Source organism: Odocoileus virginianus, chromosome 23 (assembly GCF_023699985.2).
Source record: "Odocoileus virginianus isolate 20LAN1187 ecotype Illinois chromosome 23, Ovbor_1.2, whole genome shotgun sequence".
Lineage (NCBI taxonomy): Eukaryota > Metazoa > Chordata > Mammalia > Artiodactyla > Cervidae > Odocoileus > Odocoileus virginianus.
In genome coordinates this window covers 42,808,782-42,826,174 of record NC_069696.1, presented here as the reverse complement: position 1 = coordinate 42,826,174, position 17,393 = coordinate 42,808,782, and the positions used below count along the sequence as shown (strand labels likewise).

Here is a 17,393-nt window from a genome sequence, read left to right as displayed (position 1 = left end):
ACCCACTCAAGTATTCTTGCCTAGAGAATCCCAGGGACAGAGGAGCCTGGTGGGCTGCCGTCTATGGGGTTGCACAGAGTCGGACACCACTGAAGCGACTTAGCAGCAGCAGGACCAATCAGAATAGAAATAATGAAAGATACTTAGGATTTTAAAGAATTTTCTCTCTCTCTTCTCTCATACAACTGTAGAAGGAATGTTTAGATTGGTTTTTATGACACACTAAAATTTCAAAAAACTTTTTCTTCTTTTCTTCCTGGCAGTTGAGAGGGTTCTGAGCAGAATCTACGAGTCTCCTCTCTTGTGGCTGCATGTTTCATTCGTGGAAACACAAAGCAGCCTCTGTGCCCTTTCTGCATTGTGTTTGGTTAATGGGCTGGTGTGACTTGCTTATCGTGCAACCTTCCAGTTTGTCTGCAAGCAAACCCAAAGTGCCACCTTCTATCAAAGTCTGCATGGTAGACTGAAACAGGATTTAATCCGTGACTGCCCTGGAGTCCAGGACAACTGTTGACACTTAGTGGGGATAATTAGTAACCAGTCCCCATGCTTGCTTGGATAAAGAAAACCACGCATATGCAAGTGCTCTCAGAGCTATTTAATCCTCCAGCATAATTGAGTTACAGCTTGTATCTGCAAGGCTGACTTCACAGGCTTACACTGTACCCTAACCTTCATCCTTTCACCCATTCTGAACACACAAGGGCGAATGAGCCACCGACCTGTTCTACGCAGTTGAACATGAAGTACGGAGCTAGGGGTGCGGGATGGCCAGAGTTGGGCTCTGCTGTGTACTGGGTGCTCTGGAGGGACCCCCGGGTCCTGGGTCGTTGGACAAGCTTTGGTATTGTCCTGGTCTGCTCACCACACCTCCTGACTGATGCTGACAGTGGCACCGCGTCCCTTCTGCTCCCAGCTGTGGATGCCCTGCAGTCAATTCACCTGTGGCTTGTTCCCGTGGACCACAGGTTTTCTTCAGCTTCTTATCTCATTAATCTCTCTATTGGTTTAATTCTTTTCCTGGGCAAGTGACTTCCTCACATTGATAGTCTCAGAAAAAACAAACTTTTTCTTTACTTTTAACACTTGGTTTGCATTTTGTTGATTGCATAGTTTTCTAGAAGGGCCAGTCTAACACACATCCTGCACACCGACCATGTGCTGACGGCGGGTGCTGTGCCGTGCCCCTACAGCTTGTTCAAGAGCTGCCGGCACCAGCTTGCTTTCCCCTCAAGCTCCTTTCATTGCAAATTCAGATGAGAACTTCCAGAAGGTCACTGATGTTCAGGCTCATGGGATTTACTACTGTGTTTGTTACTATGGGTGTGAAGGCCTATCACCCTGAAATTCTGGAAAGGTAGAACTAACTGCCCCATCAGCAGGGACTGAACCAGGGGACAGAGGGGGCGTGACAAAGAGGACAGAGGATGAATGGAAGAGAAAGGACATGGAGATTCCAGTATCCCTCGAAAGCTGATGTGACAATTAAGTGACAGTGCCCTTTAATCAGGCTGTTAGGAGGAAAATCTGGAAGAAGGTATTTTCTGCAGCTGGTGGAGGTGTCCAGTGGGGCTGCATTTTAAACTCTCTATTTACTGTGCTACATGTCAGCACAAACCAAATGTATCTTTGTCCTGGTTCAGCCTCACCAAGTCAGTGTGGATAGGAAATGCTGGCTTTTCTTTGGATCAGAGTTGTGAAACCAAGCAAAAACGAACAAACACGACCTTTCAGAATCTCTCCAGAGTGACTCTTCTGCCCCTTTCGTTTTGTTCTTTCTCATTTAAAAATATCACAATTATTAAAGGTTAAATGTTTGGAGGGAACATGTGCTAGTTTACATGAGAAACCAGTCCATTTTGGGGACTAACTGTCACAAAGGACCATACCTGGTCTTTGCATTCACACACAGACCAATGGGAGAATTTGTTTCAGTGTGTTGGTTATAACCTTGTCTCATTTTCTGGAGCTGTCTGGGCATGGCTATAAAAACAAGGATGCCTAGCCTGAGAAGTGAGTGTGTGCAACTGTACTGGAATATCTGGTGTTTGAACGTTCCGATGTTCTCAGGGAGGGGGACAGAATACAGGAAAGTGGGACAACGTAAGCCATGTCACCACTGTTTATGGGGCCACCCTGGGTGTGGTGCTTCCACCCCAGCACCATTCATGCAGCAGAGTTCCCACACAGCTCAGGGCAGGTCTGACTTCAAGGGGCATTCCAAACACTTAGCGAGGCTGACAGAGACAGGTTCAAGGCCTGATGAGCAGAAGTTCTGACTCCTCTAGCCTTAAATGAAGTGACTTATGCCCATGGCCATGTCCTATGCTTTGAGGAACCTTGTCTAGCCTGTCACCACTTCGTTGTGTATTTTGGGCTGTGTTTTATTGCTAAATGAGAATTGGGTGAGAATGATTTCTTCTTCCTGTCTTATTTCCAGAGTGGGAGAGCAATGACTGCCTCGTGTATTTCCTGTCTTCTTAATCTCCTAAAACACATGGCTCCGCGGTGTTACACCTGCCCGACAAGTTCTCTGCATTCTTTTATTCAGCGTGCAGCTCCAGGCCAAGGACGCTTTCATTTTCACCTCCCTCTCTCCCTTCCCTGTGAGCAGTAAGGGGAAGACGCGTCTCAAGTTGCAAGTGAAAGTGAAAGTCGCTCAGTAATGTCCAGCTCTTTGCGACCCCATGGAATTTTCCAGGCCAGAATACTGGAGTGGGTAGCCTTTCCCTTCTCCAGGGGATCGTCCCAACCCAGGGATTGAACCCAGGTCTCCCACATTGCAGGTGGATTCTTTACCAACTGAGCTATCAGGGAAGCCCCTCAAGTTGCTAAGTGGGATGTAAGGGGACAGCGTGGCTATGTTCTAATACCCTCAGTGCTTTCTAGAACCAGGAGGCTGGTTCTGGCACCAACGATGTTTCTAGCACCAGGTGCTTGGTGATCAGGACACCCCCCCTGCAACCCCTGCCCCTCCCCAGAAGAGTCTGATGCAGGAGAAAGAGCACTGGGAAGAGAGTCAGGGCTACATTTTCCAGCTCTGCAGTTAACTTTTTTAGCCAAGTAAGTGTGGCTTAAACAAAGTTAAAACTAATTTCTTTACTACAGGACTTCCAAGAGCCTGTGATATAGGTACTATCGAGCTCAGAAAGCAAGCCCAAAACAGTGTCTCCGAAGCACATTTGACCAGGGAGCCCTTGTGTAACTGAGTAACCTACCAGTGCCTTGCTGCTCAGTCTGAAGCACCGAGCTAGAAGTTACTGTCATCACACTTTCTGATCCTGTGTCATCTGCCTGCTCACCGTCTCTGGTTCCTTGTGTGTCCTCGAGGGGGAAACAGCATTCCTGGTGGGAATTCAGAGAGGCTGAACGGTGGTGTAACACAGAATGGGCAGAGGGGCCTTGACTAGTTGAGGACATCTCCCTCTGGAAACTAGTCGTGATTCCTAAAAGAACCCGGGGTCTGCTCTTGGCTGTCCAACTTAGGATAGCATGCTGGCTGTGAGTGGTCTTGCAGAGCCTCCCCTCTGTTTCTGTTGTGTTCTGAAAGGCTCAGCGTGTCGCATGGTCTGAATTCATTCTGTGGTACTCAAGATCCACTGGTGGCGGGTGTGATGGGGCCTGGGCCTGCCTGGGCTGCAGGCCTGTCTCTTGAGCTTGGATGGAACGGATAAGGGTAGGTGCTAAGTTCCCTTGGCTAGGCTTTTCTCCTTTTGTTTGTAGAACACTGTCAAAAGTTTATTGCCTCCTACATTGCTGAGGTCTGACTTCAGCATCTGCATTTGATGGAGATGGGGGCAAGGCTCAGAGGAGGCCCTTCCCAAAGGCAAGCGAAACACTAACAAGCAATGTCAAAACCACTCACACTGATGTCTCACTTGGTTATCTGAGGCAGGGGAGCAAGCATCTGGGCAGGAAGGTGGATGTGACACCCATCTTTAAGGCCCATTTTGAGGAATCTGGAGGCTCTCAAACGCCTACCGCTTGGCTGGATGATGCTGGAACGCCACGGCAAAAGGAAATGGGAACACACGGACTCAGTTCCTGGATCAAAGGCATTTGGAAAGGATATTCTCAGGCCCTCCATTCTGTTCCCAGCAGGAACCAAGGCTGAGACGGAGGGTGGGGCAGGAGAGGCCTGACCAGGATTAGTCAGAGAACAGGCTGGCGAAAGACTTCCTCAGGTTGCGGATGGTCTCGGCCTTGGCCTCGTCTTCACTGGGGGTCCCGCGCTGGGAGGTGTCAGATGTGCTGAGGCTGTTAGTCAGGGACTGGGATTTGCTGAAACAGAAAGGCAAAGGAAGTTGGGGGTGACATGGCTGGACTCCCCAGGAAATGAGTCCTGGGGCTTGTCTGGGAGCCGGCTGGATGAACCCCATCACCCCAAGGACACTGAGCCCCGCAGCCAGGCATCCCCACACTTATACCACACACACAGTTAACCCGCCAGGTGGCTCCTGGGAGCCTCCTCTTTTAGGTGCAGGAATTGGGGCTCATAGCAAGGAACAAGGGGGCATCCAAGGCTCAAATTCTCCCCACAAAAACAGGCTGCTCAGTCGGCAGGCACAAGTGGAGAGCAGCTCGTCCACTCTCCGGCCTCGGTGCACAGACCCGCTTGGCAAACTCAAAGGTGTGGTATCGACAGGTTAGGCTTGCTCCTCCTAGACTTTCCAGCACTAGCTTGGGGATCAGAGGGTCTGTGTTCCAGGCCCTTCCTGCCATCTGTTCCTCCAGCTGTGGGCAGGAAAGGCCCTGAGTGGGGCCTCCTTCCCTCATCTGTGAGACGGAGGGTTGGTCCAGCCCACCCTCAGGCCTCGGGCAGCTCCAACACCATGGGCTTCCACTCCAAGTCTGCCCGAAGCTCTCATGGCTAATTCCAGTGCGCTTTGGAATTCTCACAGTGCCTACTATCTGAAAGGCGGTGTTTGACTCTTTGTGCCAGCCTAATGCCAGGTGACAGGGCTCCAGACATGAATGAGATTCAGGCCCTGCCCTCAAGAGGCTCACAGTCTAGTGGGGGTGAAAGACATAGGAAGAGATGCACGCAGGCTCTTGTCATCACATTAAATAATTGAAATCTTCTTCAGAGCAGGGCTATCTTTTACCCCTTGCTTTTTCCACCCAGGGTGTTATTCAAGACTAGTTCAGAGTAGGCGTTTGGTAAGGACCTGCTGACCTGAACTGAACTAAATCATACTTTACAGCATCAACCAGGAGATTCAAGTGTTGTTAGCTAGATTACTGGGCTTCCCTGATGGGTCAGACAATAAAGAATCTGCCTGCAATGCAGGAGACTCAAGTTTGCTCCCTGGTCAGGAAGATCCATTGGAGGAAGGCATAGCAACCCACTCCAGTATTCTTGCCTGGAGAATTCCATGGACACAGGAGCCTGGGGGGCTACAGTTCATGGGATCCCAAAGAGTCAGACACGGCTAAGTGACTAACACACACACACAGCTAGGTTACTACAAGATTAGTGCTAAAACCCGGCTTAAGTTCCAGAGCCCTTGTCTGTCCTGTGATTAGCTGGGCTGCATCTTTTCACATGTGAGAGGCAGCCACAGATACACACATATGGAGCCAGCAGCGTTCTGAGCACCAACTGTGCAAACACTCATTTTAATTCTTATAATAGCCCTGTGGGGTAAACTCTATTGTCCCCATTTTGCATGTGAAGAAGTTTAGGCACAGAGAGGTTAAGTAACTTTTTTCTGAGGTCAGGCAGCTTTTAAGTGGCAGACTTCAAACTGAACCCAAAGCGGGTCTGACTAGAGTCTGTGCTGTCAACCTCTATGCCTACTGCTACAGGGCCACTTGGTAATATTACTAAGCTAAAAATGCATTTATCCTTTGACCCAACAATACCATTTCAGGTATTTTCTATACAGTTGATCCTGCACATATAAGAAAAAGCATGCTTTCAAGGCTATTCACTGCTGCCTTCTTTGTAAGAGAAAACCAAATTTCCACTTACAGTGGATTAGTTAGATAAATTATAGTATAATTATACAGTGGAATAATTATACAGCTGTGAAAAGGAGAAAATGTCAATGAACTGCGTGGAAGAGCTCCAGAATGTATTACTAAATGTAAAAGCAAGAAGCGAATAGTGTGGATAGTGAACACTGCTGATTATGTAAATAAGTGGGAGGAGGGAACCAGAACATATATTTCCATATATGCATAAGGAAATACTGGAGGAACACACTAGAACTAACAAAAGTGGTGACCTCTGGGGAGCAGGGTGCAGGAAAGCATTGGATGAGAATGAGGTAAGGGTTTTCAATAAAAACATCAATATCTTTTAGATCTTTGAACTAGATGAATATATTAACTCTTCTGAAAAATTATGGTTAGCTTGTTTGGAGTTGAAGGAAAGGAAAAACTTTCCAAAGAAAATACATTTGGGATCTCTTTCTCTGACCTCAAACCAAGAGACAGGCTTGAGAGGAAATGAGAGAGAGAACAGATGTGTGCCCGGGGATGGAACCTTCCCTTCCGCCCCAGTCATCTAGCTTTTCACAGGGTGACTTTGCAGGTCCTTGTATCAAGAGTGTATTTCTGGGACTTCTCTGGTGTCCAGTGGTTAAGAATCCGTCCTGCAATGCAGGAGACATGGGTTTGATCCCTGGTCAGGGAACTAAGATCCCACATGCCGAGGAGCAACTTAAGCCTGTGCGCCACAACTACTGAGCCTGCAGGACACAAGAAGGATCCCACACGCTGCAACTGAGACCCAACACGGCCTGACAAATAAATAAGGTTTTAAAAAGGAGTCTATTTTCCCACCTTCTTAATCTGGGCTTGACCATGTGACTTGTTTTTATCAAAAGCCTATGATGGGATGAAATGACATCATGCAACTTCTAAGCCTGGACCTTTAGAGGCCTCGAAGCTTCTACTTTTGCCCTTTGGAATGTAATTCTACCACATGAGGAAGTTGGGTCCAGGCTGATGGAGGATGAGGCCCAGGAGAGAGAGAGAGGCTTGGCTGACAGGTGACACCAACAACCAGATGTGTGCAGGAAGCCCTCTTGGACTGTCGGTCATAGGTAAGTTGCTGGATAACTACAGCCCTGTGAGCAATCCCAGGAGAGCAGGGTTGCTAGATTTTAGTAAGCAAGCATACACGACACCCAGTTAAGTTTGAAATTGAGATTAAAAAAATACCTTTTGAGTATAAGTCTAACCTGTGCAATATTTGGCTTCCCTGGTGGCCCAGACAGTAAAGAATCCACCTGCAATGCGGGAGATCTGGGTTTGATCCCTGGGTTGGGAAGATCCCCTGGAGGAGGGCATGGCAACCCACTCCAGTATTCTTGCCTAGAGAATCCCATGAACAGAGGAGCCAGGCGGGCTATAGTCCATGGGGTCGCAAAGAGTCGGACATGACTGAGTGACTAAGCACGTGCAATATTTAAGGGTATACACTCCAAATTATTCATTGCTGAAATTAAAATCTAATTGGGCATCCTGCATTTTATCTGGTAACTCTCCAGGAGAGACCATTGGGAGATCCTCCCAGCTGAACCAAACTCAGTACAAGTGACTAAATGAAAAAAAACTATAAACAAAGAAAATGGTTGCTTTCTTAAGCCACTATGTTTCAGGGTGGTTTGTTATGCAGCAGGAAGCAACTGATGCAGGTATACATGGAGGATCACAGTGGGGCCTAACCTATGCTCTGGCCTTGCTAGGTCCTACCTGCCACCCAGGTTCCATCCTCTAGGCCTCCTTTTACCCATTTAAAGTTGGGGTGAGGCCTTGGTGGGTCTTGCTCTGAGTCCCTGACCCTGAGCCAGCCCAGCTCTGCCCACACCCCAAGTCCACTCTCAGACCTCCCGGGTCCCACATCACTTACTTGAGATGGGGATGGGGTGATGCTGGCTTCTTCGCCTCTTCACCCTGTTGGGAGGTGCTGCGGCCCTGCACGGGGGGCCGGGGCTGTGAGGTAAGGGGTGCGCTCGGCTTGGGGGCCTGGTTTGGAGAGCTGCCTCCAGATGCACGGGAGAGCTGGGGAGACCCTGGCGATCTCTGCTGTGGCGATCCAGACTGAGGGCTCAGGGGCTGCTGGCCTTGTGGGGAGAGCCTCTGCTGGGAGGGACTCCCAGATCTTGGGGGTTGAGGAGACTGAACTGGGCGAGGGCCCCCTGCAGGGAGAAAAAATGATTCCGTTCAAATTCTTTAGGATAAATAAGGCTGTGCACAAGTGTCACTTCGAGGATGTTCATTACAGGGTTCTCCCTACCAGTGAAAAACTGAAAACAATACAAACACGCAACCATAGGGGAACTGACTGGAACATTAAGATACATTCATGTAATGGAATGTGCTATGGTCATCATGTATGATGTGGCAGAACAATATTAAATGACATGGGATGTTGTTGACAATATAAGCTAAATATGAATATATACTGCTAGACAGAAAGCAGCTTATAAAACAGCATTTGTGGGTTAATTTCATTTTGGCATGTATAAAAATACATGCCTGAGGCAAAGGAAGGGGTCCTTGCCCTGTCCAAGGGAACAGGCTATGCATGCTAAGTCACTTCAGTTGTGTCTGACTCTGCGATCCCATGGACTATAGCCCACCAGGCTCCTCTGTCCATGGGATTCTCCAGGCAAGAATACTGGAGTTGGTTGTCATGCCCTCCTCCAGGCGATCTTCCTGACTCAGGGATGGAAGCCACATCTCTTACTTCTTTATTGGAAGGTGGACTTGTTATCACTAGCGCCATCTGGGGAGCCGCTTAATTATAAGGGAGCTGCTATTACTAGGTGTCAGTGGTATTTGCTACATTGTTGCCCACTGTTTCTAGAGCTCCTACTCTGTCACAGGAGCTGGAAATCTGGATTTTATGTAAAAGCTTCTCATTTTTAAATGTTGGTTTGCTTTTTTTGGTTTGTTAAACTCACCATAGGTCCAAAAAAACATGTTTTCTACTTTTATCTTAAATTTCCCCTTTCCCCAATACTCTGCCCATCAAGGCTGATTAATATCTTAGAAAATCTGGACTCTTATTCATTCATTTATTAACAATTCATTTAGTCCCTATTATACAGATGGGATTCATCAAGAGACTAGTTATTTTCTTTCAGCTTCTTGGCAAAGCAAAAAAAAAAAATAATACTTTTTGTTTGAGCACAGAAAAAAGTTAACTTATATATAGATAGTATTTGCTTAGTATTTGCTTTAGCACAGGATCAGTGCTAAAAGATGATGAGGTTCCTTAAAAGAGAATTTCACTTTCACTGAGTTGAAAATGAGTAGTGAGTTCAAAAAACAAGTTAATAATGTGATCTTGTTAATTTGGGAAATCAAGGAAAGCATTGTGTTTTAATTAGCCTTGTTATTTTTACTCTAAATGTTAATTCAATGAGCATCTTCTTTAATGATCCTAATTGGTTTTTAATTGATTGTTTTTCAACTCACTAAAAGTATGTTTAGCTTCCTGTCCCTTAAAATAATATCTCTTTATTTATCCAGTGTGTCTCTACTCTGAGCCGGAGAGGAAACAAGAATACAGTAGCTCTCTGTTTTAGAAGTGCTCTGTGCAAATGTGGTTGAAGAAGTAAGTCTTGGGGCAGAGTGGGAAAGGAGAGGGTAGGGCAGAGACACAGCCAGAGCCTGGCAGGGTGATGAATAAGTTGTTTTTGAACATTCTATAATCAAAGAGTTATCACCTGGCAGGAGGGCAGTGGGGCTGCAGTATGTAAGTATTCTTAATGATGACACTCATTAAGAACAACATGTATATTATCACTGCAGTGTTGTTTGTTGTTTAGTCGCTAAGTTGTGGTCAACTCTTTGTGACCCTCATGGACTGCAGCCCACCAGGCTCCTCTGTCCATGGGATTTTCCCAGGCAAGAGTCCTGGAGTGGATTGCCATTTCCTTCTCCAGGGGATCTTCCTGACCCAGGGATTGAACTTGTGTTTCCTGTATTGACAGTTGGATTCTTTACCACTGAGTCAGCAGGGAAGCTTAGTAAGACACAATTATTAGTAGTGAGTTTTAAAAGATATAAGAGTTTATTCTGGCAGTGTCTCTTTCTATCAGCATAACTGCTTTCCTTACAGAAAAATCCAGTAAGAATAAGTTCTTGGCATCCTTGCTGGCCTCAAAGGTTTTGATAATCCCTTTTGTCTCCTTTTGAGATCCCTATCCTGTTTCTCCATCTACTTGACATCTCTCTGGACCCAGATTTTCTTTTTTTTGGCATACTGTGTGGCGTGTGGGGTCTTGGTCCCACTGCACTCCCTGAGCTGGAAGCGCAGAGCCCTAACCTCTGGATTGCCAAGGAAGTCTCGAATAGTGAGCTTTTAACAGTCAAAGTCCCTGCTGGCTCAGCCAGTAAAGAATCTGCCTGCAATGCAAGAGACCTGGGTTTGACCCTTGAGCTAGGGAAGATCCCCTGGAGGAGGGAATGGCAACCCCTTCTGGTATGCTTGCCTGGAGAATTCCATGGACAGAGCAGCCCAGTGGGTTACAGTCCATGGGGTCCCAAAGAGTCAGACACGACTGAGTGATGGTTATCAGCAGTAAATTACTAGCACCTACTAAGCACTACCTCCACACTGGGACACCTTGCTATTTATAACTGCTTCTCTTGCATTATCTCACAGGCAGCTCCCCATTACTAAACAGGCACATGTCATCTCCTCCTTCCTCACTGTGGAATCTCAGCCTCTGAGAAGTGAGGTAACTTGCCTAAGTCTGCCAGAGGACTGAGACATTGTAAGTAGATTCAAACGTGTGCATCTGCCTGAAGAACTCAGTGTTCACTGGTACACAGCTGTGTCAGTCCTGCAATTTCCCTTTTCTTAAACGCTTTCTGCTTTTCCAGGAAGAGACACACAGACGAGAAAGATGAATGGATGTTTTACATAAGACCTGTGGAAGAGGAAGCTGTTTGCTGCCCAAGGCTGATTTTCTCAAGAAGAAATGAATCTATTACTTTGATAAAACCACCTGGGAAGGTCACAGTGTGATGGTAGTACTTTCTTTCTGGTGGTTCTTAAAGCAGATTCTTAAAAGACCACCGTGAAAATGCCTGGCCTGGCATCTTGGGGTGAAGCTGTCCCGAGGCCCCAAGCTGGCCATGAGGGTGCCTGGAAGGTTCTGACATCGAGAGAGGACATGGGTGACTTTTGCCCCAGGCCTGAGCGTGAGAACACACGAGCAGCTGGCAGCCCGAGAGAAGGGGTTAGTTACCGCCACAATCTCCTTTCATCGTGTCATCAACAGTTCATCCATTCTCTGATAAATGGTGGCATTTACTTAGTAACACTGGGATATTTTTGAGGAATGATTCGAATCGACAAGGTTCTATATAATGTTCCGTTTTTCTTTCTCACTGTTGCTGGCTGGCTCATAAATCTATAATCAGGCACTGCCCGTGGCTAGGAAACAGGCACTTTCTAGAAGATCTGAAAGACCAGACTTGTAAACATGCCATTTTCTTGTGCTTCCTTGCACAAAGCCTTAACACCTACCTCTGTAAAAAGGAAATACCCCTGTTTTCATTGTTGACACATTAGGAAGCTGAAAATGAGACCATAAATGGGAAAGCCCCTAGCACAGGACCTGGCACATACTAGGTACTTAATACATTTACTTTCTGTCTTTCTTCCCTCCTTTCCTGACTTTAAGGGAGTGACAACCTCATGGTCTCATTCATTCTGCACACAGAGCAAGGGAGTAGGTCTGATGATTAAGTATTAACATGGAGCTTTCCAGAGTGCCTTTTGGGAAGTCATATGTGGATCCCTCACTGCATTCTGGCATCCTTGCTGGATGGCCTCTCTTGGCGGGTGGCTCGTCACGGGTCCTACCTTGTGTGGGTGGCCGTGGCTGGGGTTGTCCAAGTGGAGGACCCAGTTGGGCTTGCCCAGGGGATTTTGCTGGTTTAGTCTGAGGCGCCTAAAGCAGAAGAGAAAAGAAGACTGTTGTGCCCACTACAACCATTCACTTCCTGGGTGGGAGGGCAGGATTTGTAAACGTCTGTTTGTTATTGACGTGATCAGTTGCTTAGTTGTGTAATGAACTGTAGCCCTCCAGGCTCCTCTGTCTATGGGATTCTCCAGGCAAGAATATTGGAGTGGGTTGCCATTTCCTTCTCCATCGTTATTGAGGTGAAACTTACATAATGTGCACAACACAAATAGTTTCTACACGTGGAGACACCTGTGTAATCACTAAGCAGGTCAAGACAGAACATTTCCAGCAGAGAAAGCTGCCCCATGCCTTCTCCAAGCCAGTGGCCTTCTTGAGAACGAGCATCTTTCTGACATCTGTTATCACAGATTTGTTTTGAGGGGGAAAAGGGGGATCAGGTTTGGAGACTTGCTTTTCCAGAAAGCTGGAGATCTAGCAAGTTCTTTGGAGAATCATCTGGTAACCCATGGTGAGGATCAGGAAAGACAGGAGCTCTGTGTTAGCGTGAAGAGGTTGGAAGATGAGGAAATGGAAGACACAAGAGTCCCTATTGACCGGTGCCCTGGGAGCCCACGAAGGGCATGTGTGTACATGTGGGCATGAGTGTGCACACACGCGCCCTCACACACACACACACCCTACTCACCACTCAGGCCCAGGATGGAGGGCACAGAGGGGACACCTGGTTTCCTATGTTAATAATCTCTGCCTGCAGACACTCAAAGCCCAGTTGAAACCACGTTTTTCTCTCCAGGGTGGCAGAGAGAGGAAGGGCCCCTCCGAGCCTCCCAAATGTACCTGTCAGGAGCAGGGGTACACACTCTCCCCTAAGCCCAGCCCCACCCACACCCCATTCCTTTTTCCCCAAGTCGGTTCCTCCCTGGGTGCATCTCCTCTGGATCAGGGCACCCACTCCCAGACAGCCAAGCATCTCACATGACTATACACTCTCTTACCCAAGGCCTCAGGGGCGAGGGTACCATGCCCCCTGGCATCAGGAGTTGGCTCATTTTGGAGATGACAAGGTCGGCCATCAGCTGTTTGTCCTCTTCCACGTGCTCCCCAATCAGGGGCATTGAGCTGTCCATCACCTGCGGGCGAGAAAGGAATCCCGAAAGAGCCTCGTGCCAGGGGAGCCTGGCAGCTGAGCAGCGCGTCCCAGGAGGGTGGGCTCAGACCTCAGGACAGAAGCGAACACTAGATGGCAGTGTTCTCCATGCAAATCCCCAGCCCAGCGCCTCAGCTGGAAATGACCCCTGTGGAGACAGCTGATTTCCCGAAGTTCAGTCTAAATCAACTCCCTGGACTCTGTTCAATTCAGTCTGCATTTGCTGGGCCTCAGACATGCGACCAAGGGCGGGGAGCCTTTGCTGACCTTTTCTGCTCTTTTCTTTGGGGAGCCAGTCTCCGCCCCCTCCTTTCCCACCTCGGCCCCTACCCAGGATTGGAGCCAGCTTTCTGAACTTTGGCCCAAGGTCAAGGTTTTCCATAAAGCCGGAAGCAGTGAAGGAAGGGGCTCAATTATGATCAAAAAATGACATGGGCTGGAGTCAACTCAAGGTTCGGAGAGAAGAGGGAAGAGGCGAGGCCTGTTTTCCTGGACTCTAGCAGAATAAACTGCAGAGAAATTTCTTCCACAGGGAGAAGGCTGCTTCTCAAAGCAGGACACTTGTAATGGGAGGGGCCCTGAGAGATCAGGGGCTTCCCAGGTGGTGCTGGTGGTAAAGAACCTGTCTGCCAATGCAGGGGATGTAAGAGATGCGAGTTCAATGCCTGGGTGGGGAAGATCCCCTGGAGGAAGGCATGACAACCCACTCCAGTATTCTTGCCTGGAGAATCCCATGGACAGAAAAGCCTGGTGGGTTACAGTCCATGGGGTCGCAAAGAGTCAGACACGACTGAAGTGACTTGGCATGCATGCACGCTGAGCGATCATATTTGTGCATCACTCTTTTGGCAGATGCAGAAACCAAGGCCCAGAGATGGGAAGCGGCTTGCCCAAAGTCAAGTAGGCCAATGATCCAGGTGGTTCCCTAGGCATGGACAGAGGCAGGAGGTCTTGGGTGGGTTGGTGGAGGGTGGGGCCTTGGTGGGCTCTCTGTCTCCTCCCTAGCTACAGAAAGCCAGCCTGTTCACCCAGTTCACTGCCTTCTAATTCTCTGTCTGATTTCCCCTTTTCCCAAGGTCTGGACTCACTGGGTTCTGTCTCCCATCCAGGTCCTTGGGCAGGTCATTGACTCTGCCCACTCTCTACCTGGCTAGCCCTTCTCATCTGTCAGGAACATCTAGCTGGTCCTTCCTCTGTGAAGCCTTCTTGGCACTCCTGCCATTCTTGCTTTGGTTGTCTCACCATCTCCTGTTTCTGTGTGTCTCCCCAACCAGACTGTGAGCCCCTGGCTTGGGGATGGGCCCTGTACACAGACAGGTGTGCCCTTGATCAGTACCTGCTGAATGGAAGGACAAGTCCTGCTCATATCGATAAGGATACTAAGAAGTGCTGTATTGCTTTGCTAGGTGCCAGGTGCTGTTCGAAGCACGGGGTGGAGATCTCACATAAATCTCAGAGTATCTCTTTGAGATAGGTACCATACTGTTCTTATCACGATGGGAAAGCTGAGGGTCAAAGAAGTAGCAAGTTCCAGGACAGAGGACGAGCACTCCTTCTACATCTTAACGATCACTGACCAGCTCTCTGAGGTGAGAACTGGGACCAGGAGACCTGGCTTCCAGGCTCTGGTTCTCCTAGGGACTCGCGGTGTGATCTTGGCAGCTCACTTCTCGTCTGTGGGCCTGTTGTTTTCCTCAACTATAACCTGAGGGGGTTGGGCAGCTGTGAAGACCCCTGCATCTGGAACTTTTAGGAGCTCATTAATCTAAAGCATCTACTATAGTTGTTGCTGTTTAGTCACTAAGTCGTGTCCAATTCTTTGAGACCCCATGGACTGTAGCCTGCCGGGCTCCTCTGTCCGTGGGATTTGCCAAGCAAGAATATTAGAGTGGGAAGCCATTTCCTTCTCCAGGGGATCTTCCCGATCCAGGGATCATACCTGTCTCCTGCATTGCAGGTGGATTCTTTACCACTGAGCCACCAGGGAAGCCCTATTATGGTTGCGAAGCTGAAAAGCAAACTCAAGGATGTGAACGCAGATTCTGTGAGCAAATTGAGCTCCCTGTGGGTTGAGCCTGGGTCCTTGGCATCATGGATCCCACTGCCCGGCACATGGACAGTCTCAGTCAATGTGGGCTGAGCTGAGTTGTAACTGTGGCGTCTGAATGTACACAGCTCTGTCCTTTCTCTTCCTGACCCTGCCTACCCCCACTTTTTTTGTCCTGGTTCTGTTTCCTACATTCCCTACAGTGGAAAACAGCCGCCACAATGAACCTGAGGTCAGAGCATTTTGGAGTCCCCACGGTGGACACAGCTAAAGGAAGTGGACGCTCTGGTCTCCCCAGGGAAGCATTTTTCCAGTGAGCAGTGTCATTCCCTGGACAAGTCACGGAGGACAAGTTCAAGGGTCTTTCCCCTGAGTATTTCACTGTGAGGATCTTCACAAAACATGTCCCACAAATTTTATGTTCTCACCACAGAGGTGGCTAAAGAAATCAGTATTTTTGGATCCTGTCTTTGTTTTTTAAAATACCTTTTATCTGCCTGGTAAAAAGCTCCCTATCTCCCTTGACCCCACTGTAAACCAAAAAGCAAGGGAAACAACTCTGTAATGTTTCTGAGGGAAAAGAAAGTCTGAAAAGCCATTGTTTCCTGCACCCCTCACCCTGAAACATTTTTGAGAAATTGTTTTCTTGTTTCTTAAAAGTCCAAACCCACGATTTTTTTTTTCTCAAATGTGGAAGGTCTTTCATCCCTGACCCTATGAATGTCTGGAGGCAGGGACCCTGGGCCCACGGGTACAAACTTTTGTTTCCTGAGAGTGAAAGTTGAGGAAACTCAGAGAGGCAGGAGCTCTCAGGGGCAGAGATAATGCTGAAGCGAGAGAGAAGGAACTAGACTCACAGAAGGGAGAGGGAGGCAGCTCAGGAGTCCTCCATCTGCTGGCTGCAGGCCCCTCTCTGAATGGAAGCTCCAGAGCAGAGTCCCTGCTACCCTGCTCTCGGTCGGATCCCCATCACCTGACTGGGGGCTGGTGCCCAGGGGAGGAGCTCTACAGTGGATGAATGAATGGGTGAATGAATCAGTGACCACATGTCTGTCAAAGCTGAGTTCATGTCTGGTGGTCCCATGAGGAGATGCAGAGGCAGGAGGACCAGGGAGGGCTTCATCTCACTCAGGAGATGCAATGCCCTGGGCATGGATCTGAAGTGCCCAGGCATCCTCAGGAAGGTGGGCACCTCCTTCCTCCAGGGAGCAGCCTGGGTCTGACTCGGAAGCAAGTGTGCAGGATGGTGGTTCCGCTCCTGGCCCCTGCAGTATCCCCCGAGAAGGGGCTGCTGGAGGGATTTGAGGTATGGTGGCCACTGGACTCGAGGGGAGAGTTTTCTCCTTGACTGTGCCGCACAGCATGTGGGATCTTAGTTCCCTGACCAGGGATCAAACCCACATCCCCTGCATTGGAAGCATGGAGTCTTAACCACTGGACTGCAGGAACTCCTGAGAGCTGTTTTCTAGAGCAGGACTGAACTTGCTAATATAGATGGTAACTCATCCTTGGAAGTTACCAGGCCTTCCTGGGGGCGAGAGTGGGCAGAGGGGCCGTGCCCGCCCTGGACTCCCTCCCCTCCACCTCCGAGTTGGCCAGTCTAGAGGCTCGGGGAGGGAGAAATGCCTTCCTGGCAGGGCAGCAGGAGATCAGCAGGGCTCCCACCCCTCCAGGCACTGGTCCTGGCTCGCTGCGGGTCCTGGGAGTGGCGCAGACACGGGGCTGGAGCACCAGCCGGCTCTCGCGGTCATCCCAGCCATGTGCTTCCCATTAGCTGCCCACGCCCGGGGAGGGGGCAGCCGCAGGGCGCTCCCTCACGTGTCTTGGCCGTGTGTCAGCACCGTCCCCTCCGCTGTGGTGTGAGCAGGAGGCCACAGGAGCACAGTGCTGGAGGGACGGGTGGGGGTGGTGTGTGAGCGCAGAGCCGTGACGGTGGGGAGGGACCTCAGAGCCAGCGCAGCCTTTTCAGGGGAAGCCGTGGAGAGCCATGGGCTCCGGTGGGGGCCGGGAAAGGGTTAGGAGGGGAGAGTGGGGCTGTGAGGTCAGGAGAGACACGGGGGAGCCATGGCGCGGGAGGGGGATGGTGGGATCGGGGGAGGCCTGGGGAGGGAGTCATGGGGGTGGGTGGGGGGGATGGGAGGCCCACAGGGACCCACAGGCACCAGCTCTGCACGGCAGCAGGGGGTCGTTGGCCTGTGAGATGCAGGAAGGTTGAGGGAGAGGTTCTAGGACTCGAGCACCTCTGAGCCCCTCTCATACAATTACATTTCCCTCCGTTCTCACCCCGCTCCTAACCATC

At 49.4% G+C, this 17,393-nt stretch overlaps 1 protein-coding gene and 1 long non-coding RNA gene across 5 annotated transcripts in view; one reads left to right on the top strand and one right to left on the bottom strand.

Moving 5' to 3' along the window:
- Positions 1 to 17,393, bottom strand: part of SYN3 (synapsin III) — a 472,322-nt gene that overhangs the window by 2,733 nt on the left and 452,196 nt on the right. For 3 of the 4 annotated variants that reach the window (XM_070453985.1, XM_070453984.1, XM_070453986.1), the window contains exons 11-14: positions 12,896 to 13,030; positions 11,837 to 11,924; positions 7,862 to 8,150; positions 584 to 4,281 (exon numbers count right to left, since the gene is read on the bottom strand). In XM_070453985.1, the coding sequence (XP_070310086.1) occupies positions 4,149 to 4,281; positions 7,862 to 8,150; positions 11,837 to 11,924; positions 12,896 to 13,030 (645 nt within the window). In that variant the 3' untranslated portion in view covers positions 584 to 4,148. Of the gene's footprint in view, positions 1 to 583; positions 4,282 to 7,861; positions 8,151 to 11,836; positions 11,925 to 12,895; positions 13,031 to 17,393 lie in introns of those variants that run through there. The other variant, XR_011483033.1, reaches the window with a different exon arrangement.
- LOC110148636 (uncharacterized) lies at positions 4,279 to 10,985 on the top strand. The gene is made up of 4 exons (XR_011483034.1): positions 4,279 to 7,052; positions 9,490 to 9,574; positions 10,628 to 10,739; positions 10,849 to 10,985. It is a non-coding gene; the product is annotated as an uncharacterized lncRNA (long non-coding RNA).